A 22,487-nucleotide genomic window follows, 5' to 3' on the forward strand; every position below is an offset into this window, starting at 1 on the left:
CCTGACCAAGAGGGTCTGATAAGACAACCAATCAGATGCGGTAGATAGAGCGATCGGAGGCTTATCAGGGCTATCAGCCAGCCCCAGATTGACTCTCGTGACCACTTTGAAGGGGGGGATGACTCGACTGCAACGCGCATATCATATCTCTTCTCCTCCTCATCTGCTCTATCTTTTATCCTCCTTCTTTATTTCTCTCTCTTTCTTCATCCTTAATCGTCTTTGTCGTCGTCTTTCATCCTAGACTGCCGATCAGCTACTGCGATACCTATCCTTTATCCATTCCCCGTGGTTACTGTTATCTCCGCGTCTCCGCAGTCTATTCGTCTTATCGTCCGTCACCACGTCATCTTTCTACCAATCTACCACCATCAGAGCGTTCCAGCGGAGCTGAATACGACCGATATACTTCGAAACATGCCTCCCCCTTTAATAGACTATGGCGTTCAGTCCCTTCCGCTGCATTGCGAACCCACGTCGCCGCTCCTCGCTACAATCTCTTCCTACCTCCACATCTGTCTACCAACTCCACTCGCTCTCTTTTCCTCCGCCCTGGGGACTCTGAGCATCGTGTCATGGCTGTTCGCCCAGCTTCCACAAATATTCAAGAACTTCCAGCTGCAATCGACGTCCGGGTTATCTATATTTTTTCTGGTAATATGGTGTCTTGGTGACATGGGCAATCTCCTCGGTGCACTTCTCACTCGGCAGGCTGGTTGGCAGGTCATAATTGCAGGTTACTATGTTCTCGTGGATGTGACGCTCGTATTCCAGTTCTTCTGGTACACTCACTACAAAGGACAAGGAAAAAATGGATTTGCCACGCTCTCCACATACGATGACGACACTGTGCAATCCAATATTATCGAAGGTGTCTATTTCTCAGAGGACGGTTCGTCGTCAATTGGACCTTCTCCACAGATTCCTGCTGCATCGGATTCCAAGGACATGCCCGATATCAAAGATCGATCGGCTGGTGGTGTGGACAATGCATCACTTTCATACTCGAATGAGAAGCCAAGGACGTCGCGACGGTCTATCGTCAGATCTGGCAGTGGTCTGGGCGTCCAAAATACCGCTGCGCGCACTATGCTGTTAGCCTCGACGCTCTGCGCCGTCGTAGCAAACGCAGCACCAACAGATGCCGATCCAAATCCTCCATCCTCCTCACTGACCCTTGAGTTCCTGGGCACCGTCTTCTCCTGGATGTCTACTGCTTTGTATCTCGGTTCACGCCCTCCTCAGCTATACAAGAATTACCGCCGCAAGAGCACCTCGGGCTTGTCCCCTTTACTGTTCATGGCTGCCTTCAGTGGTAACTTCTTCTACTCATCGTCTCTGATCACAAACCCGAATGCTTGGTATGATTTCGCTCCGTATGGCGGTGGCGGATGGGCAGACGCGGACGGCAACAATCGGCTAGACTGGGTGAAACGTGCCACTCCTTTCTTCCTCGGGGCCTTTGGGGTGCTCTTTCTGGACGGCATGATGGGCGTACAGTTTCTTATGTACGGTTCCGACGACGAATCCGTGATCGAAGTCGAGGATCCCAAGCGCGGACGTAGTCGCTGGAAGCGTGTCCGCGGCTGGATGAGAGGCTGGATTCCTTCTCCTGCGCGGAAGCAAACAGAGTTCGGCCCTGAAAGCCAGGCTCTTCTCGTTGAGGGCCAACTAAGATATGGGGCGGTTTGATGGTAGCCCAGCCTATTATCCCTATTACCTCCACATACATTCTTACGACGTGGCGACTCTTTTTCTCGAATTCGTGCTACTTGTACTCTTAGCCTGGCGCCTTCATCTTCACTTAATTGTTTCTGGTCAATGTCGAATATTCTGCATTGTGCGTTTTGTGGGAGACGGATGGGGTTGAGCATAGATTTTCCATCTGCATCCCCACTACCCATTGTATCAGGCAGATCCTACATCTCATACATCATACATCATACATCATAAACATACACCGGCGTTCTGTTCTAGGTATCATGTTGTCTTTCGGGTTCCGTGCATCTAGGGATAGACCACGAGGTTTGAAGTTTTGGACTGGATCGGATAGTATACAGTAGGGCGCTGGGCTCTCCATTACTGGGAACAACTCATGTCAGGTTAAACCATGAATCACACCATCTAGATCTATCTGTAATTGCGCGTTGTATACGCGGACGTTGAACCCTGCCTTTGACCTCACTGGGCAACAGCCATGGAACGACCAAGCTGTCACAGCGCCACTTACCTACCTCATAGTTCTCTTGAGAGAATGAGGAACAGGAGGAGTCTTTCAAATTACCCCAATCCGTGCTTGCTACTCAGTAATATTCTAGTGGTTACAACGATGAAAATGGACTTTGAGAAAGGATATTACACCTTATTACCCGGCACAGAAAAAACACATGGTATTCATGATGTGATATAGCACAGAAGAAATGAAAAAGCGATAAGGTAAGCTCAAAGAAGTAAGATGATGAAATACAATTTGAATCCAGAATGCATGCTTGCGTCCAGCACATCATAGCGCCTGGCTAGTCATAACATAACATAGAAAACCAACTCGAGTGTAGTGGTGCCAGTCGGCCAATTTAGGAAGTTATTGACTCGTCGACCTGCGCAGCCTCCGTGTAACCCATTCTGATAAAAGAGAATCTAACTGGCTGTTCATCTCCCGAAGTCTCTTGCTCTCGTCCTTGAAGAGGTTACCGGTGATGGGGTGCTCAGGGCCGGCGGGGGGAATGTTTGTATTGTCATAGACAATGACGTAGAGATCGCGCAGCTCGTTTTCGTCCTCTAGGTATGAGCGCAGGCTAGCATCACTCCATGTTGGGGTTGGTGCTTCGAATGGTGTTGCCGGTGCATCGGGGCGTCTGCTGTCCGTGGTATCAGCTGGGGATAATGGAGGTGAATCCGGGGAGTATTGGGCATCGCTAGCAGCGGGCAGGTCGGTTGTTAGACCCGGCACGCTAGGCGAGCGTTGACGGTCCAAGGGCGAGGGTATATTGATAGGTGATTCCGCGAACCGGGTTTGTTCTGTCGTTTGTTTTGTAGGGAACTTTTGCGGGGGAGATGTAATAGGGTGGGTATAAGGTCCTTGGCTTTGTGGTGGCTGCCGGTCTACAATTCCGATGGGCGATACTGGTGACGTCGGCGATGACGGTGAAGTTGGCGACGTTGGCTTCTTTGAAGGACTTGGTACGCGGACAGTGTTCGACTGGCTCTGTTCTACCTCGTAGGGTCTGGAACGAGACGAGCCAGAACCAGAAATTTCTTCGACTTCGTCCAGTACTACTTGGCGTATTGTTTGATCCCTCTGGTGTTCTCTCGAGGCTCTCTCTTTTTGTTCCAGCGCTTCCTTTGGCTGGGCCACCTCTTGTTGTTGTTTCTGAAGCTTGCTGGTCTGCCGCGACGGCCCGGCTTGCTTTGTTGGACGCGCTTCGGGGGAAGATACGGACTCCATGGATGTTTTTGGAGGAGGAGATGATCGAGACAGATCGCCCGAGTGCTTCTCCATGTTTTCTTCATCATCACCGGATTTGGATTTCTTATCTTTCCTCTTGAAGAGGCCGCTGAGCATCCCGGATTTCTTATCCTTTTTCTTCTTGTCGTCTTTCTTCTCGTCCGGATTGAGTTTATCGAGGGCTTCGAGGCTAATGCGAGGCTACCGGGAGTTAGTATCATCTTGGGTGGGGGGGTGGAAGGGGGGAGAAGCAACAAAGCAGAAGGATAAATACCTCTCTCGATTCGCCAGGAGCAGTCTCGTCGCGCAGTAGGTTCGGAGTAAGAGAGATCTTCTTGGTCTCCGCGGTGTCATCCTTGAAGAATGAATCGGTATTTCGTAGGGTACCGTTTCTTGAACGGCTGACGTTGGGTTCGGACGTAGGAGTAATAGGGTCTTCCTGTTCGAAAATCTCCTGGCTTGAGCGCGGCTTTTCTGGACTAGGGGAAGTAGGTTCTTGCTCTGTGATCTGCGGTTCTTCAACACCCTTGGTTTTCGGTCGCAAGGGTTCAACAACGATATCCTCATTGTGCTCCTCTTGCTGCTCGTATTCCTCCCGCGCATATTCATCCGTGAAAGACACGTCATCATCATCGTCCTCTTCTTCTGTCGAGTAATCATTGTCAGAGGCTTCGATGTACGTGGGGCTAGTAAAGGTGACAGTCTTTGCATTCCGACGGCGCATTGCCTTTTTCAGCGGATTTTTGGATTTCTCCAAGTTATCCCCAAGCATTGTCGCAGAAAGCTTATTCGTCAGTCAGGTTCGATATCAGAGCGAAAAGCTACCCACATCCACATTCCGGTGCTTGTTTAACCGGGCGAGTCTCTCCGTGGGCGTTTCGATATGTTCAGCAGGCAGGTATCCTACGCCAGTTAGCACAGTCTCTTCCAGCGTTGGGATTATACTCACCAATACTACCATCCTTTACTATTCGAACAAGCCACCAATAGCTATTACTGTCATCTAAGAGCACCATGTTATCACCCTTCGACGCATTTGCTTGTCCATCCACGGTTGCAACAAAATTATGCAAGGCATAAACAAACTCGAAATTGATATCATCTGTCCAAATCGGTCAGTTGCCTGTCCCGCAGAGGAATCCAACCTCTTGCACAAGGTAGGAGCATACCGTCATCAATAGAGGGAGAGCTTGAGATTTTGTCCATAAGATCATCATCCAACAAATCATCGTCTTCACCCTCGCTATGGTCACCGTCTTCGGCTTCTGCAATATCAGTCTCGTCACGATGGACACCAAGCCCAATATGGATGTCGTCTGTACCGTCGTAGATATCAGTTCCATCGTGCTCGGTGGGACCGTGCATAATTTCAGCTCTGGAATCGTGGTCGGCATGACGGACTTCCTTCTCTTGATGAGGAGCTAAGCCGGTGCCATCGTTCGTGTGTACAACGTGCGTATGGTCTTTCGCGGAGGGGGCGTAATGGTCTTGAAGGTCGAGCGTATCTGGATACCAGTTCAAGTCAGCCACGTCGAGTACCGCGCCGAAATCACAGTTCCCGTCCAAACGTACCCGCTCGCACCATTCTAGGTCTAGTCATATTCGCGAATTATGTAGCAGGATGTTCAGAGGAGACTCAGGAGCTTGGGAACATCGAAATGAGTGTGAATCGGCAGCGTCGACGCTTCGAAATGAAATCGCGCGTAGCGAGCGAAACGGCAAATATCAATTGAGAGCAATTGATCGCGAAACGAAACGGTAAAATGAAGGAATGCCACGACCAGCGGCGGGCGGAGATTGCGAACGACGGTGATCGGAGGACAGGTGTTTCGAGCCACAGGACGAATTCAGGTGTTCCGAGAGAAGTAAAAGCAGAAGAGAAATCAGCAAACCCTGAAAGCAGTGAAAAGAAAGTAAAAAAATGTAGAAGGCAGGGTAGAGCCGTTAAAGCAAATGAAGCCCGATGAGTTCCCCAGACTCCCGAGACACCGAGAAAGGAGGTCCCAGGACAAAGAAACGCTCCTTGCGCGCGCTTATCCACTACACCCCCGTGCCTAGGCCCGTTCCTTGGCACTAACTACCCTTTGGGCTTAGTTCAACTCAAGCTCATCTTAGATACAGCCCTAGCACATGATCTCTTGTGTGTCGAGTCAGCTTATCAACCTAATACATATACCCTTCTATTTACCCTTCCATTTACTGTTCTTCCAACCTACACCCTAACCACTTTTCTTCAAATCCTTCCAATCCCTTCCTCTATCTCTCTCGACTTCAGAGATTTATTGGATGATGGCCATGTCCGGTGTAGAGTTCGGGTTAGTGACGATCATACCCCCGCTCTAGCCACGAACCATAATAACTCCGACATCACCCCTTGCCTACCGCGTCTCATCCTTCACTCTTCAGGCGCCAGTACTGATTTGTCGTAAGTCGGGTGGAAATGGGGATCTTCTCTGACCACTGTTCGCACTGCACTAATTTTTGGCGCTCATGGTCAAATGAAATGCAATATATAAATTTTAATACTAATATATCAATTGGGAGTTTGAAGGCAGCCGTTCCATAAGCTGATCTCATGAAGCCGGGATCTATCCATTCCCCGTAGCATTCCCCCAAATGGTCCGCATGTTCGAATCTCACCAGGATGCGTCTATATTTGCCGGGCGCCATCGTCAATCATAAGACGCATCCAACCCCCCGCTCCCTTTCCCCCAACAGCCGGCATCGAGAAACCCGGCCTTCGGGTTGCTACGCAGCTACTCCACGACGCTCATATAGAGTGGATGGCTTGGGAGATGAAAGGAAAGAAGCTCAATTGGCCTATACAAGGATAGAGGCAGACTTGAAATTCCTCATCCCACGGGTCAAGTCCGTATGATTAGGCCACGAGCCAAGAATAAGAACCACCTTTAAATTATGGGAAGTAACTTCCTACGCTAAGATGCAGCTGTAGCTTTCCAGTAACTTTTGGCTGAATGATGCTTTGACATCAGTTTGGTATCAACAGGCTTCGTGTCATCGTCTATCACTATGGCGAGATCTAGAAGATCTGGTTACTATCCCATGGAAGGAGATAAGCACAATCAGCCACATGCTGGACGGCCCTGTGTTCAATTAGTTCTTCGGCGGCCTGGAGATTGTAAGCACTATTGATCGGGCAGTTACTGAGATAGCTAAGCCTGAATTGTTTTCGATCAGTTCCAACTCGGTAGGGATTAAGGAATATACCCTGATGCGCGTGACGTTCGCGCACGCAGAGGACTTGTAGAGCATGCTTAACAACCTCTCTAAATGTCCAAGAAAAGCGTGTGACAAGCAGTGGAACAACTTCAAAAGCGACAGCAACTTCTTGGTGTTTCAGTCAGCTGAAGATGAACAATCCGACCTGCTGGGACGCCCTAATCACTGATATCGATCGTATGTCCGCACCGTCTCCCAATTCGACTCTGCAGGTTGGGAATGCGCGTTTTGGCTGTCGAGATGCTCCAATCTGCGTGGCCTAGCACAAGGTGCAAGCCTAGGCTGAAAACCGGCGATAGTCGAATAGTAGAAACCGCAAAATCCAATTTATCACCTTCTAATACCAGGCATATGCACTCCCTTGATCCATTTTCGAACATATTCTTTATCTTCATGCGCCACGACTGAATCGGTTTCATGAAGTGATTGAAGGGTATAACGTGTAACAGTCGGGTATTTCGAAGCAGATCAACTACAAAGCTCTGATCTAGACGGTCCACGAGGTGCAGGCATCGGGCTGCGGGCGATGGAAATGCGGTCCTTGTCGAGAAGTTTCTTTTCCACTACCATCTGTTGGCGAAGCTTTTTGCTGGCACCCGTCACACTGACAGTATACAGCAATCTGCTGAATTCAGCGTCTTTTTGGGTGACGAGATAGGTAGGCTTCGTCTATGATACCCAAAGAGCTGCGTGGACACCCTCATCAGAGATACTTAAAAATAGTCGAACAGCTAGTGCAGGTAAGAAGCTGTAGCGCAGTGGAAAAGAGCCGAGCAGGTACTGCTCGCTCTCGGGAGTCAATGCACATACTCCCTGACTCCCGCAGCGAATTTTCAAAAGCCGAGATAGGCGCAGTCCTTCGCTTTACCTTCACTCCTATTGGACGGCTGTCAGCAGACATCGTACTAATGTAAGTCTTCAAGAGCGCAGAGCTCCTGGCAATTAAAGGCGTATGTATATCTAGGCTTTAGCGTGCGCCATCCCTAGCTTCGAGTTGCCTGTAACCTGGCTTGCTGAATAATAATGGAGAACAATCCGTACTTGAAGAACTGCCGTCGCAGCCACATAAGGGATGCTAACCTTGGGGTAATGAGTCATTGATGTTAACGGCTGTGGCTATTATTGCTTGGTCGAGGTGCTGCAGTTGCCTGGCATCTGGTTGGGTCAGAGCAGCAAGGGAGGGGCGTCAAGCATCCTAACAGCGTTCATTGATAATGGCTGAGGCGCTTCGATGACGTCGCCATACATAAGGGTCCTCAAAGGATCAAAGCCTTAGGAGAGAATAGCATACATAATCGACTTGAGTAATGAGCTGCATACAAAGTACGTAGTCAGTAATAATAGTAAAGAAGAGGAGTCGTTCAAATAAAGACACACCGGAATGACTAATGAGGAATCTCTGATGGGCTCCTCCGTTTTCTCCCGATGCGTTCTCTCGTTGCACGACGCAACCTCATCGAATTTTTGTCATCGTTTTCTCATCTTCAAAATTCTTCCAAAAATCCCTTCACCTTCACCCATTAATCAGTATAAACCCTTTTTATAGATACGCGCCCCAGCCGACCACTGTTTGGGTTTAGTTCTTCTTTATCGGAGCCTCCGATAGTCGATGGCTCGATAAGATACTCCACATCTCATCCACATTACATCTTCCATCTTCCCCCATACTACCCTCTTCGCTTTTCGCCTCCCTACGGCCCCCGCGCGTCAACCACATTCGAGCCTACATACTTCATGACTTACAACCCTTTTTAAAAGCCTTCTTTGTGCTCTCCATGAGGGCATGGCGACTGTACAGAGAAGTAGCAGGTCGTCTGGTTTGAGGATTGAGACTACCTTCCACCACGGGTCAAGAAGTCGCTGGGGGAATGGCGAGCGCGAGGGAGAATGGAGGGAAGCTGATGAACATCGAGCTGGTAACGAGGGCGACCGTACCAACATCTCTCACGATTATGACGCACATCGTTGCGGTACTGATGAAGAAAGCAGTGTACTGAGCAGCCTTCACTCCTCGACACCTCCCATCTCAGTCCCACGCCATGATGATAGCCCGAGTCAGGACGAGATCCCTCACAACCCAGAGGATATTGGCGCCTCCTCGCCTTTCGACTCGTTCCTCCAGCAGGAGCAGTCGTCTTTCGGTTTTGATCCTGCCCTCACCGTCACTCAAAGAGGTATACAACCTGAAAGACAGCTGTCGCAAAGCGAGAGGCTCAGTCGGGCGCGGAGGTTCCAGCCCCAAAGAACTTCAAGTCTCCGGAATATACTCCCGCAAGATGATGACGAGCTGGTGAGCGGCGTGAGCCAGTTGGGATTCAGTCCCGACTCCAGAAGAAGTCACATCCGGCGAGCTGTTCCGACAGTGTCGTCACGCGAAGGTCCCCCCCGGAGCCCGAACGGCGACCGTCCTACGTCCCTCACAACTGTATCGACCATGTCGCCTGTTATTGATGAGGTTCAAACCCCTCCAGAAGCCTCTCGGGGCATGCTTTCGCCTATTTGCATGTCGTCCCCGACGCAGACATACCACTCACCCGAAGACCGCAGTGCCTCCTGGTCCGGAGGGTCTGCCGTTCCTTTTGGCAGCAAGCTCAGCCGCTATCGAAGTGGTACAACACGCTCGCGGCGATCGACGGCCTCGAGTGGGAAGTCACCAGCGGGCGCGTTCCTTTCCATGTGGAGTACGCGGGAGGAACCAGCGCCGAAACCTGACGATGAGGGTCAAATGGTCGGGACTGAATATGTTCTCGGGAAGATCATCGGATCTGGCGGTTTTAGTGTCGTGAAGGAGGCTTATAAGGTTGAGGAAAGTGGTGAAACAAGGCGTCTAGCAGTAAAGATCGTGAAGAAGCAAGTTGCCGACAAAACCGAGAGGGAAAATGATGCAGTCCAGGCCGAGTTTGACCACGAGGTTCGCGTTTGGCGGTATCTCAGTCACCCAAATGTCTTGTCTCTCGATGCGGTTTATGAAACGGACTACGCCACGTTCTGCTTCACGAAGCTTCACATAGGCGGCACTCTCTTTGATCTCATCCGTCAGAATCGTCAGAACCGCCGCAATCTCACGATGGACCTTGCGAAGAAATACACATATCAACTTGCGTGTGCTTTGCGATACTTACATGAAGATGCTCGGGTGGTTCACAGAGATATAAAATTAGAAAATTGCCTGTTGGATCCAGTCGAGCTTCCAGATGGCACAAAGACGTCAAATCTCGTTCTATGTGATTTTGGAATGGCGGAATGGATCAACGCCGACAACGAGGATGCTTCCTCCGAGCCATACGGAGATGCTGGGGACCGGCCACCGCTGCGAAATATTGGGCCTTCTGATTCCAGCACCAGCGTCGCAGGCAGCCTCGAATACGCCTCACCGGAACTACTCGACTCGATTACTGGAATCATCGACCCGTCTGTGGACGTCTGGGCTTTTGGGGTCATCGTATTCACCCTTATCGTCGGATCTCGGCCATTCCAGCACTCTTTCCAGCCCCGTCTAATATCCAACATCCGGCATGGCGTCTGGGACCGAGAGGCGGTTCTCGGTGATGGAGCCGACTCGGAGGCACGACGCGACGCACTTGACCTCATCACCAATTGCCTGGAAATGGATTATCGCAGACGCTGGACTGTCCGCGACATACTTTCTTCCCGCTTCGTAAGGGAATTCTCCGCTGATAGCCCTTCAGACAATGCCTGGAAGCTTTGATTTAAAGCCTACAGCACAAACAAATTGACAGCTGCACACATACTGTGTGTAAAAAAACCTAGTACGACCTCACGATTTTCTTATCTTACGAGCGCTGGTGTTTGGAATCATGAATTTCGCGATACCCTGCTCTTTTGTTCTTTGTGTGTTTTATCTCACAACTCTGCTTTACTCATGGCTTAAAAGTCTTCCTGCAGGTGCACTGTTTTGGCTCCTGATTCTTCTAATAGCACGGCGTCGGCGCTTCTCGGGATGGGCTTTTCCTCAATTGATCCGTTTCATGTACTGTACTTATATACCGGAATGTTCTCTATCTCTACTGTTTTCTCTTGCTCCAGCCTGGGCTCTGATTTTACACTCTGAAAGGTATAATCACGCTGCTAAAGATGGGGTCCTGGGTCTTGGTGCGAATTCATTGAATTGTACTTATTTTTTATACGTCAATGATCTCAATCTTGATGTCCACTTGTTCTGGATTCACCAGCGTAACACTTGCGCACTTCGCTCTGCCCCTGTGGCATAGACATCCGGTGTAGGCATGGGCTGATATACTTTTGTCAACTCCAAATCTACCATGACTCATTAGCCCGATATGTGACTAGGTCTCATTTTTTATTTCCTGAGATCAAGGCAGTGGCTCGGTTGTGAGGTTGCAGTTGGGGGCATACCATAATATCTGTACATATATATATTTCCTATTTGAAAAGCGATGCGTGCATTGAGCCCCTGCCCAAACCGACCAGGAAAATCCCAGTTACTAGCCAGCATACATAAAAATAATACTCGAAGTTCAAATTACCATGGCGATGTTTCCTCTGTGCATACATACAGCCATGGAAGGATGGCAAGTATAACGTGACATACGGCCTAGAATGAAGGACGGAAGACAATCTACTCGGCATATGGACACCTACACTATCGCGTCTCGAGAATGACCATGACAGGAGAACAATTGAAATAAAGGGAGATGTGAACACAAAAATAGAACAAAGTGAAACATCAAAAAAAATAAAATTTCAACTAAAGAAAATAAAAAGAGAAAGAAAACATACATTAAGTCGAAGGATCTACAGTATGGACCGCCGGCCTTTCTGTTATGAAGGGAGCTTCCCCCTACAAAGAATTTGTACCGTAAAGTAGTAGTAACTCCTAGAAAATTTATCGTAACCCATTTCGTAGGAGGCGAGCAACCTCGACCTCGGGATCCTGCTTAGAATCCTGCAGTGCAGTTTCCAGGCATCAGAGTTCCAGTTTCCAGCTACAAGAGTTTTGAGTTACCAAATTCAAGTCCAGCCCAGCCAGGCTTCGGTATTCAAAATTCAGACTTCCAGATTTCAGGTCTTGGTTTCTTAGCAGCCTGCAGTCTACTCCATAGTTGACAATATGGTATAGTAGAGCCTACTCTGGCCTCTACAGACCAAGGAGTCAACCGAGGCCCGGGACAGGACAGGTCGGAATAGAGTCCGTTTTCGTCAAGTGGTACGGAGCACACTGCACAGTCGTAGGGCCTGAACGGCAACCATGCTAATTTACCGCTTTTCATTTCGTTTCCCTTGTCCATGTGGAGGGGGAGAATCCTGATGACGTCGGTGTAGTCTAGGTTGGTCCTCCTTTGCCAATTCTGTTCGGGGTTTGTCTTCTAGCAGTGCTGGTGGTAAAATCTAACTAGCTCGCCAAGTCCAAACTCACTGTCCACTCCACCGGATAGGTACTCCACTCAATATGTACGTACGCAATCAGGTTGACGGTTGACCGTTCGATGGGCCAAGAAGCTGACTGCTGACAGCATGCTACGAATCCGATGATATGAACGCAGAAATTGGACAAAGTAAAATGGCGGTGATAAGGTTAAGCGATGAGGTGCTGGTGGACTCGCAATGGGGAAGACTGCAGAACAGAACACCATCCGATTCTCAGAACACTGCAGCCATGGCGCAGGCTAGAGTCATAAACTGCTGGCAGGGGTGATATCAGAGAACTTCGTACAGAAACCCTCGGCTGGATTATCTCGCCTGACACAGTCGCAGACAATCAGACAAAGTACCGAAGTTGCCGCTGCCCAGCGCTCAGGGCCAGGTGGTACTTCCGCCGTGACCTGTCCAACAGCAGTTAGCCCCAAGAGTTCCGAGCACGTCGTGCATTGTGCTAGGTAACATAATAATAATAAATGAGGGTAAATGAAACGGCCCCAATGACAATCTCCCTAATCCAGGTCTATAGGTCTATAGGTAAGACGACAGCCTCGGTCTCGGAGTCTGGAATCTGGAGTCGCGCTCTTGTCTTTTTAACGAGGCCAGCAGAAATACGACTTGATTATGGCTGATGCACATGCACCTGCCAAACTGCAGAGTGGCTATAAAGCTACGATTACTGGTGGGGTAGTGGGCAGTCGCTAGTTATCGTCAACCACCAAGGTCATTGATGCCGAAGCATCGTGGGTAAGCCGGATGTAGACAAGGCAGTTGTGAGAGTTGGCACCGCCTTTGCCGCCACACGCTTCATGCATAAAGGAGAGCAACCCCTGAAGTTGTACGGTGCTCCCAGTAATCCTCTCACCGGGGCCGTGTTCCCTCGCTGGACTCTTACTTACGCTGTCAAACTCTGCCATTCTCAACGACACCACGAATGAGCGGATCACTTGACGAGAAGCATCACCACCTGGATCTCACCCTTGCTTCGCCTCTGGACAACGCAATCGATTTATCCAGGCGTCGTTGGGAAATTCAACGTTACTGACTGACGCTTTGCAGGAATCCGCGGGATAAGCGTAGTGCAATGCCCTTTAATAATGTACCTCAGATATACTGCCCCAGGGATGTCAATGTCGTTCTCTGCGACGTCAATCTCAGTCCTTGCTGGCGTTGGGGTTCCTTCATCCCTAACGTGTTTATGATCAAGCAGTATTTCCCATACGGCGCTGATAGCCCGAGTGCAATTTCTGGTAATGTTGGCTTCATCTCAACCATTTAGTGGCAACCCTGGTAGGGGTTCGACTATCATGCGAATTGATCAGAACTTTTGCCTATCCTGTAACCTGGGCATTGCTCGGTCAAAAGAGCAAGATGCGAGGCTCGAGGTAACTGCCCGAGGAATCTGATAGATGCAAGGAGCATAGAAGACCGCAAGGCGCGGTGCGACGACACAACCCGAAGAAATCGAGAATGCTTTCCCTGTTCGTATGGAGTATGAGTACCAATGTCGTCTGGTGATGCGAACTGAAGTACTCAAGCCGCCAACCATGAGCGCCTGCATACTGCACAGGCAAATCGGACGTAAAAATCAGTCAGAGAATGTTGCCGACGACTGCTGCTACCCATGAACGCCGGCAGTGGCGGATAAACATGCAGTGAGCATTGTGGTTAGGAATGCAATAGATTAGGTCGATATTGAATTCAACCTTAACGTTCGTTAATAAGATGTGGCAAGGCGGAGCAAGAGCTGCAATGTGGATAACCACGGCAACAGCAAGTCCGCGCTAAGTTTGGTCTCAACGAGAGTTATCAAAAATAGTCGTCGTGACGATGATGGCGGAGCCTAGATTGCAGGGAATTTCCGTACAAACGACGATGATGAATTGATTATCCAAGAATGTCGTGTCGATCGGTTACCTGCAAGCGGCTGGAAAAGCACACGCCCCTTCCGTGGATGGTATCATCAACCGTTCAAGGTTCGACTGCCGAATGAGCGACGCGCGGAGGAAGAAGTGTCTCGAACATTGTAAGCTGAGACGATCAGAAGACTGAGTCTGCATCCAGGCTCAGGCTCTGACAAGGACCATATAACCCCTGTTCGGGAGTGGTCACAAGCGGAGTTGGGAGGAGGTCATGGAAGCGAGAACAACGATGGCGCGGAAGGGTGTGAGAAAATTAGCTAAGATCAGCGAAGCGAGCATCTAATTTGATTCCACAAACCGTCGAGAGTCGACGGAGAGAAAGACGGGAGGGGATAAGATAGCATCCACGTCTATTGATTATTATCCACCGTGATATGAAAGTGACGAGTGACGACTGGACTAAACGACGTGGTAAATTGGATAATCTGGACGCGCCCCAGCGACGCGTCCAGGAAGTCAACCGCCGAGCGGAGGCCCGGAGTTAACCCAAAACTTCGAAGCCGAGCGGGTGCCCGGTGCACGCTGAGTCAGCGACTCTGCGGAGTCGGATTCTTCGTGGCGGCGACCAGGATTGGACGATGGAAAATCGGCGACCGACGCACGCTGTGGCGAGTTGGGCTTGACGCTGAGCCTGTGGTTAGCAATTATGGGACTTTGTCGAAATTAGCAGCGTTTCCTATTAGTTGGACAGTTTGACTAGCGGACAAAAAAAAAGCAATTAATACTCCAGTGCTCCGAGCCACTGGGATTATCAACACTGTGAAGGAAGTATGCTCCGTAGCTGCGGTATAGTACAGACAGCCTACCAATCGCGTAGTATCCTCACAGAGACCAGAGTTGGCAGTCGGGACTTGAAGGATTGCGTGCGGGACAGACAATAAACATGAACTATTCCGTAATAATTACACATAAGACGCTTGAAAAGAGGGAACAAGCCACGGAAAAGGGATATAGCGGCAGGTGAAACTGGACACGACACCGGAGATTGCCTTGAGGCTGACTGGGAATTCTCCATATCACAAGAAGAAAAAAAACCAAGACTGCAGTCCAAGGAGTACAAGACGGTGGATAAGACGTTGAAGTTAATACTTTGATGGATCACAGCGGGCTACTGCGGCCGTACGAGAGATGGAAACAAACCTCCGCAAGCTATGCCTATTATCAATATTATTGCATCGTGTCTTGAACTTTCCATCCCACTTCAGATCGTCATGGACGCAGGATGCCGGGATATCCAGTCTCCATCTGATTATCGGTTTGTCGGCCGCCGCACCTTTGAAGCGATCCAAGTGAATAAGCGCCAGCAAAAGACCCTAGCCAAGGTTCCAGATATAATGACAGAGTCTGGTGATGATGATGACGATGATCAGTGATGGTATGGTTGATGAGAGTGATACGCACTCGTTAATAGATTGACGATAATGATTCCTAGGCATCTTGGCCAATTGGCGATGAGTGGCACTCACGCTCCACAGCCTCGGAGCACGTATCGGTGACTTGTTTCTACGTTGTGTTCTGGAACCTGGAACAGCCGGCAAACCATGCTACAATTATCCAGGCGGTTTCTCGTTACCAAGCGGGCTAGTAACGGGCAGTAATAATCGGGCGATACTCGATAGAGCGATGCAAACTGAATCCATCAGGCTATATAATCATGGACAGCCTAAACCATGAATGGTAACCGGCTGCTGTTGATTGGATCGGCTCCTTCTCAATTTCGACGCAAGACTGAGCTATCTCGTAAACTTAGAGCCCGGCGATCTTCATCTTGCTGGTTGTGTGAAGGCAGGCTCGCCGCGGACTCAGCTGAGGCAAAAGAAAGTATCGCTCGGACAGCTCAGGTCAGGACGGGGATTATCAGTGTATCAAGCTAGCCTGCAATGCTGTTTGTCTTCACCCGCCTCCCGAAAAGATCACATGATCGGCTCTATCTTAATAGAAGCAGGGATTAATCTGGAACAATCCGTGCCCTGGCCTGGCTGAGTTTCCCCCTTCGGAGCAAGCCGCAGACGGAATCTTGGAGACCTAAACTTGAAAAGGAAATAGTAGCGGAAGCCGATCACGAAGACTTGCTAATTATGGCCGACACTAGTACGGAATAGTAAGGAGTAGGGTTTGAATAGTGCAAGCGAGTTTGCCTACAAAGCGGCTTCCAGGGACGGGATGGGTCCATGAGACTTTCCGAATGCATTCATGCCACTCATCCTTCAACTACGCCGTACTTGTCCTCAATCCTGCCCAGGTGGGGAGGCAGTGTTTCTTTCAAGCTGCATGCATCAACAAAGGTGTTTACAACCGTATTCCATAGATTAGCGCTATTGCAGGGTTGGCCCGAAAATGCTCGATAGGGGAAGAAACCCGGGAAACACAATTGTTATCCAAGACCAGGATGGTTCTGGGAATCCAGGCCTGTGGAATTTTTCCCTTGCACCTCTTTCCACGAAGTTACTAGGGGTGTCGTGTCGCTAGCCGCTGTTGGGCGACCAGACAGATGAGAGGCCGTATCGAGCTGTCTCCTGAGCGCATCGATCGTCTGCATTATTGTCCCTTTCATTGAACCACTTAGAAGCCAACACCTGCACTATCAATCAGGTTGTCAAGTCGACTCCTGAACTCTGAGAATTTAGCGCTCAGCTAAGATGCTCGATGCTGAACGTCTTGTTGATTGTAGCCTGTAAGGCGTAATTCCGCGCCCCATAGCGACGGCCAGGATTCTGCGCATTCGTTGGAAGAGCTTGTGTATCTCTTACATTGAGTTGACTTTTGTCACTGAATGCGGAGACGTAATGCAGCCGGACGGTTTAGAGATGAAAACATCTATACTGGTCCTCTATTGCGCCTCTTTTACCTGGAACAGCTATTGAGACGACTGATGCATATGGTGTTCAGCGCGTCCAAGCCGATGATTATTGATTATTGGCATACTTTGTCGACTCATCAGCATGACGATACCTGTACCGCGTGTCTGGGGTGTCTCCATCGCGCCGCCAGCCTCTAGGCATCCTCTTACTTCGCATTCAGCATTTCATTAAAATTGAGATGGATCATATCCGACCCAAATATTCGAGGTTGCAGGTTGTAGAGAGAGTGATGTATGCCTGAGCGAGAAGGGTGGCCCCGAATTATGGGCGAGCTGGAGGAAAGGCAGCTCGAAGGCTAAGCCGAGATCGGTTACAATGATACGTCGCCATCGAATAATATCGCGTCTAGGAGCACTAGCCAGTGACCTTGACGTGCTGTGACCGCTGTGACCGCTGTGACCGCTGTCGGGCAGAGAAACCGGAATAAGCAGCTGCACGTTGATGGATCGCCAGCTGGGTGGCTCTTTGTGACAAACCCAGCCCCGATGATAGCTGAGTTACTCGGCGGTTATCCCACTGAAGTTTGACCTTTGATTAGCCTCGCGACAAAGAACAGGATTGGGCCAGTCGTTGCAGCTGTGCTCCGGAAAGCGGGTGGTCAGGATGAGGAATTATGGATGCAGCAGTAAAAGGTAATTTGTGGGCTTGGCCAATACATGGAACTTCGCGGCCAAAGTCAAAAGTGTACTGCAGATGTGGTGAGTCTGGTTTGTCTGGTTGGGTGGATGAGCCTTCGCCTCAGCTCGGTTCGACCAGAGGTGAATCCCCAGTTCGTACACACGGCTAATCTTGTTCTTTTTGCACGGAGAATTGTGCTCGTTTACCTCGTCCTTTTTCGCCCGGGATCCAAGGGCGAAGGGCGCTTGTTGTGGCTCCAGCGTCCAACCCCCAGCAGTCACAGGAAGCTGAAAGCGGCGATCTCATTGGGCTGTTGTCGGCTGCCAGTTTGCTTACGCATGCGAAACTGCTCGTAAAGCTGATACCCATCCATGCTCTTGCTGTGTCCAGAATCCAGATGCCTTGCGTGCACTAGCTTATGACCTGTGGTCTCACTCGTGCAGTGGATAGGTACCTCGTCTGTGATTGTGAGTCTCAATCCTCGTTTCCTCTATTCCTACCAGATTTGCTAGATTTGCTCCACCTGCAGATGGCGTCTCCTGAGTGTTTTTCGCTCTACCCCTACTGTCCAACGCCAATTTTTCTCTGCCGGCGTCCAGATGATGATTATTGATTGTCTACCGCCTACCGCCCAGCCTCTTCTGGAGTCCTGGGAATTCTGGTCATACTGTAACATATTTTACCCACCACTCCACGTCGTAGCGTCCCACCTTCTGGCTGTACCACTAAAAGCCGGCGGCCTGCCTCGCCTCCCAGCCAAAGTCCCCGCCGAGCTGGAAGTAACTGGTAACCTGTATCTGGGTCTCGTAACATTCGATAAGATTCGTATGATTCGTATGATACGATAGTACGAGGCTGTTGACGCGGACGACCAAAGTCGACCAAAGTATGCTTGCGGATTGCGGTTGCCAGGATTCCTCTGATTCCTCTAATTCCTCTGGCTTCCGCGGGCTCGGGCTCGGTGATCAACAGCAGGTTAGTCGTGCTGAGCAATGCCCCGGCCCCCTCCCTGGGCTGGTGTCGCCCCCTTCCTGGACGAGGCAGGCAGGCCACGCACCGAAAAGGAAAGAATTCCAGGCGGCCCTGGCACCAGAACTCCAGGAGGACACCAGCACAGTGCACCACACGATGGTCGTTGCAACTTCAAATAATCCTAATAAATGTTTTATGTGACGCTCAGCTAGGCGTTGCCACTATTATTGGATCGCCGATGGGGCTGACAGAGTCAGTTGGCCAGACTATTCACTCTCAGATCGTGACCAAGTCTTCGTGGGCTTTATTCCGTCCCTTCCATCCCTCCATCCCTCCATCCTCCCTGATTCACTGACTCACTAACAACGCCCCCCGTTCTTTGGTTCTTTGGAGGCGCCTCTTTCTGAGACCAGTTCTGCGGCCTCCTACTGGTCAAACAACTTCTCTGTCGCATGCATCATCCACTTGTTCCTTCCCTCTCCCCGTCCCCATCCCCATCCCCATCCATCCCATTCTCACCTCATCATCCCCGCCGCTCTGACATCAACCCGTATTTCACAATTTCACATTCTCCTGCCTGTTCCAAGACAAAAGGAGGATCAGCCCTTTGGACCTGCGTCCGGCTCAAACTCTGTCCGTCTTGGACACTTCCGGACGGGGCTAACCTCGTTCGACGGTCGACCGGCACCGTCAGTCCCTCACAGGCTCACAAGGGCCACACCTCACACCCTGGCCAGAGCGGAGCTTTTTACGATGTCCCGTGCCATTATTTGCTGCTGGCTCAGAGGTGATGTCTTGACTTCATCTACGAGACTATGATCCTCTTATCGTATACGCCCTGGTGTTTCTTTCACTTAAAATTTCCGTTTCTTTTTTTTTTTTTTTTTTTTTTTTCGTATTTTTTTTTTTTTTTTTTTTTTTTTTTCCTGTTCCATCGATTATTCCTTTTTTGCTTTCGATTTTAAATCCGGTCCTGTCTCCAGGTCTATGGATCTTGTTTTCTATACTAAACCGTTTCTTTTCCAAAATTCCGCCTCCCATTTGCTGTTCCCAATATTGAATTATTAAAATTATTTTATTTTCCATTTTCCCTCTCACTTGCCTTTTTGGTTTAGCTCGCTACTGGCTACAACTCTGGATGGACGCGATCCATACCTAACTCCATCCGAAACTCGCCTTCCTTATATTATTCTTCAGTGTCTGTTTCTATATGTATGACATGACCGCCTGAGGTCTTCATTGCTATGCAACCGATCATCTCTGCTCTGGGCTGGCGGACCGTACGACTTACCCCTTCAACGTGCCTTCATTCCTTTGACAGCCGATGCTGAATGTTGTTACTGGATCCGCCTGGCCTGGTTACGACCTACTACTACTATACTAGTTGACCGTCAATAACAACATTGATCCGTTCAACAACAGCCGCTTTCAAATGAGATTTCCATGACAGTCGAGCTTCCACAGACTCCTTCCTTCCCCTTCTTCGCTCTCGCTAAATGTTCTCGCGGGCCTCACTTTCTTGCCATATGTATCCCACGGCGCAACCAACGCTGTCGTACCTTGCTGCCCCTCCAATCACCCCGACGCTTCTTCACGACTCTCAGACAGACGCTTCGGCCTCCAACAAGCAGCATCAACAGAACCCATTGGACTTGCCCGACCTTTCTAGGACCGCTCCTTTCCGGGACGGTCTACCCACCCCACCAAACGATATGAATGGCGTCGCCTACAGCAACATCCACCACTATGGAGGGAAGCCGGACCCGTACGCTGGTCCCGTCTACGGCAAAGGTCCTGCCTACCCGCGGGTGAGCGCCGACTTGCTCAATCGAATGACCCAGCAAACTCAGCCGTCTCAACCAGCTCAACAATCGAGCAAACAAGCACCTCCGGAGAAGGACGAACGGGCAAAAGAGAAAGATATTTCAAAGCCTTCATATCTCCAGATTCCTCCCTCGATTAACAATGGGAAAGGAAACCTACCGGATTTTGCTGCTCAGGTAAGGATACTTCGAGTATTTTGAAGTGCGTCAACGGGCTGACTGATTGGTAGATGACTTGCTTGTTTTGGTTCGAAAGTACGCCGAAGTTGAGGGCTGTTGAAGAAAACTCGGCTCACGGCCTCTCCCTTTGCCCTGAGGCAATCCCTACACCAGCGTTTCAGAAATGGGTTTCGAACATTCTATCAACGACTCAAGTGAGCCAGAATGTCATTTTGCTGGCACTCCTCTTCATCTACCGACTGAAGAAGTTCAACCCTGCTGTGCGTGGAAAGAAGGGCAGCGAATATAGGTTGATGACAGTTGCGCTCATGCTGGGCAACAAATGTGGGTTCATCATTCGCCTGGGCATTTCTCGTTTCTTGTGCTAACTGTTTATCAGTCCTTGACGACAATACTTACACGAACAAGACCTGGGCGGATGTGTCGAGGATATCAGTTCAGGAAATCCATGTCATGGAGGTGGAATTTTTAAGCAACCTCCGGTACAATCTTTTTGCATCTGAGAAGGAATGGGCGCAATGGCATGTCAAGTTGGGGAGGTTTTCCGATTTCGTCAACCATGCACCTGTTACTTCGGAAAATGATACACTCCCAACACCTCCAGTTCGTCTCCTCTCGCCAAATTATGGTCCGACGCGAGCCCAGGTGTCACCGACTTCGTCCACCAGGCTCCCGTCACCCACTACTGAGCCCCTCCACCAGCAGACCTGGGCTCCCGTCAATGGGTCATCATATGGCATGGCTCACCAAGTCGCGAGCCAATTACCGCCAGTCAGTTCTCGAAAGCGGCGCTATGAAGAACCCGTTGAGGAGCAGCATCCATCCAAGAGGATTGTCGTGCCACATGCGGTGCCGCTCCCGTCTTCAACACTACCCCCTGCGAGCCAGATTAGCGCGCCGGCTCTACCTCCGATGATGGCACCTACTTCAGCACCGCCTCAACAAAGCATCCCTGGACCTGCTTCACGGCTGCCATCTAGCCACGCGTTTGTTCCGAGCGTTCCAGCTTCTATCCCTCAACTCTCCGCTGTACCTGGTCGCCCTACTATGCCCCCTGTCTACAATCCCAGCACCTGGGCCCCACAGTTTCCAGCGTCGACTGCGCCTCAGCCTCTCAACAACAGCGTGCCGACTTCGGCATTGTCACTGCCTGATCCCTCTAGGCATCACAGTCCGTATCCTGTAACGTCAGCCACAATCTCCCCGGCCGTATCTGCATACGGCGTTCACACCCCAACGAACCATCTCTCCCCGTCCTACTTTTTGGCGAACAGGAACTCTCCATACCGCCCGGTCCGCAGCGTCAACACCCTATTGATTCCTCCACCCTCTGCTTCCCTTGAGCAACAGCGCGCCATTCCTTTCCACCATATGCATTATCAGCCGTTGGGCAAGTCGACGGAACGCCGAACCGGCTTGCTACCTTACCTTCATCATGATGCGTGGCCTCAAGGGCCATATATTCCTCCCAGTTTTCAGCATACACCACATTATGCACCCTGAGTATCTCAGTTTACGCCTCACGATTGATGACATCTACACCTTCGCCTGATATCTCTTTCCCTTATGTATTACAGTCTTTCCCCTTCTACCATGTACAGTTACACTTCCTTTACTTTTTTTTTTCTTCTTGTTACGACTTCGCATCTGTTATGGCGTTTTGGCATCATAGACGGTCTTCTATGCTAGAAGCACTGCATGCATTTTACACGGGGATATGGAGGTGATCTGTCTTTGTTATAGCATTACCATGGCGTGGCGTTGTTTACTTCTCGGGTCAACCTGCCATGAGGTCTGCATTGCACGATACGTGGGTATCCCGAGGGCCGAAACTGGCTGTATTATTCTAGACAATGACAATTATGAGCGTAAAGTTCTCCATTGTCCCTTATTTCCATAATGCATTGTAGTCAAACAATTGATAGAGTTTACCCCGTTCGGCTCACATTTTGCCGCGCACCACGGGCGGTGAGAATATGCTATTCGAGATGGCCCCAGGACGTAAATGTAGTAGTGGACATTATCG

The 22,487-nt window shown here is 50.1% G+C and overlaps 4 protein-coding genes across 4 annotated transcripts; 3 read left to right on the forward strand and 1 right to left on the reverse strand.

Annotated features, from left to right (window-relative positions):
* The first annotated feature begins 146 nt into the window (after positions 1-146).
* Positions 147-2,115, forward strand: BDW70DRAFT_125809 (PQ-loop repeat-containing protein). The gene has a single exon (XM_073734968.1). It carries the CDS (start codon positions 418-420, stop codon positions 1,690-1,692), a length of 1,275 nt encoding a protein of 424 aa, XP_073601144.1. The 5' UTR covers positions 147-417; the 3' UTR covers positions 1,693-2,115.
* A 361-nt stretch (positions 2,116-2,476) lies between these two features.
* BDW70DRAFT_2636 (uncharacterized protein) lies at positions 2,477-5,427 on the reverse strand. The gene is made up of 6 exons (XM_073743626.1): positions 5,018-5,427; positions 4,615-4,950; positions 4,395-4,547; positions 4,275-4,348; positions 3,720-4,229; positions 2,477-3,646 (listed from the first exon to the last, which is right to left on the reverse strand). Exons 1-6 carry the CDS (start codon positions 5,043-5,045, stop codon positions 2,582-2,584), a joined length of 2,166 nt encoding a protein of 721 aa, XP_073601145.1. The 5' UTR covers positions 5,046-5,427; the 3' UTR covers positions 2,477-2,581.
* A 2,939-nt stretch (positions 5,428-8,366) lies between these two features.
* Positions 8,367-10,632, forward strand: BDW70DRAFT_2671 (serine/threonine-protein kinase). Its single transcript, XM_073743639.1, has one exon. It carries the CDS (start codon positions 8,469-8,471, stop codon positions 10,392-10,394), a length of 1,926 nt encoding a protein of 641 aa, XP_073601146.1. The 5' UTR covers positions 8,367-8,468; the 3' UTR covers positions 10,395-10,632.
* An 8,696-nt stretch (positions 10,633-19,328) lies between these two features.
* BDW70DRAFT_125820 (putative mucin) lies at positions 19,329-22,348 on the forward strand. The gene is made up of 3 exons (XM_073734969.1): positions 19,329-20,458; positions 20,512-20,785; positions 20,841-22,348. Exons 1-3 carry the CDS (start codon positions 19,955-19,957, stop codon positions 21,962-21,964), a joined length of 1,902 nt encoding a protein of 633 aa, XP_073601147.1. The 5' UTR covers positions 19,329-19,954; the 3' UTR covers positions 21,965-22,348.
* Positions 22,349-22,487: the final 139 nt, after the last annotated feature.

This window comes from Aspergillus foveolatus, assembly GCF_047715535.1.
Source record: "Aspergillus foveolatus strain CBS 279.81 unplaced genomic scaffold BDW70scaffold_1, whole genome shotgun sequence".
NCBI classification, from domain to species: domain Eukaryota; kingdom Fungi; phylum Ascomycota; class Eurotiomycetes; order Eurotiales; family Aspergillaceae; genus Aspergillus; species Aspergillus foveolatus.

Excerpts from the sequence above, each read along its gene's own strand:
- BDW70DRAFT_2671 (XM_073743639.1), top strand. The coding sequence starts at position 8,469 with ATGGCGACTGTACAGAGAAGTAGCAGGTCGTCTGGTTTGAGGATTGAG.
- BDW70DRAFT_2636 (XM_073743626.1), bottom strand. The coding sequence starts at position 5,045 with ATGACTAGACCTAGAATGGTGCGAGCGG. Across the intron at positions 4,548-4,614 it reads CTCTCCCTCTATTGATGACG|ATGATATCAATTTCGAGTTT; the intron begins GTATGCTCCTAC and ends CGATTTGGACAG. Across the intron at positions 4,230-4,274 it reads ACAAGCACCGGAATGTGGAT|CTTTCTGCGACAATGCTTGG; the intron begins GTGGGTAGCTTT and ends CTGACGAATAAG.
- BDW70DRAFT_125820 (XM_073734969.1), top strand. The coding sequence starts at position 19,955 with ATGTTCTCGCGGGCCTCACTTTCTTGCCATATGTATCCCACGGCGCAA. Across the intron at positions 20,459-20,511 it reads TACCGGATTTTGCTGCTCAG|ATGACTTGCTTGTTTTGGTT; the intron begins GTAAGGATACTT and ends ACTGATTGGTAG. Across the intron at positions 20,786-20,840 it reads GCTCATGCTGGGCAACAAAT|TCCTTGACGACAATACTTAC; the intron begins GTGGGTTCATCA and ends ACTGTTTATCAG.
- BDW70DRAFT_125809 (XM_073734968.1), top strand. The coding sequence starts at position 418 with ATGCCTCCCCCTTTAATAGACTATGGCGTTCAGTCCCTTCCGCTGCAT.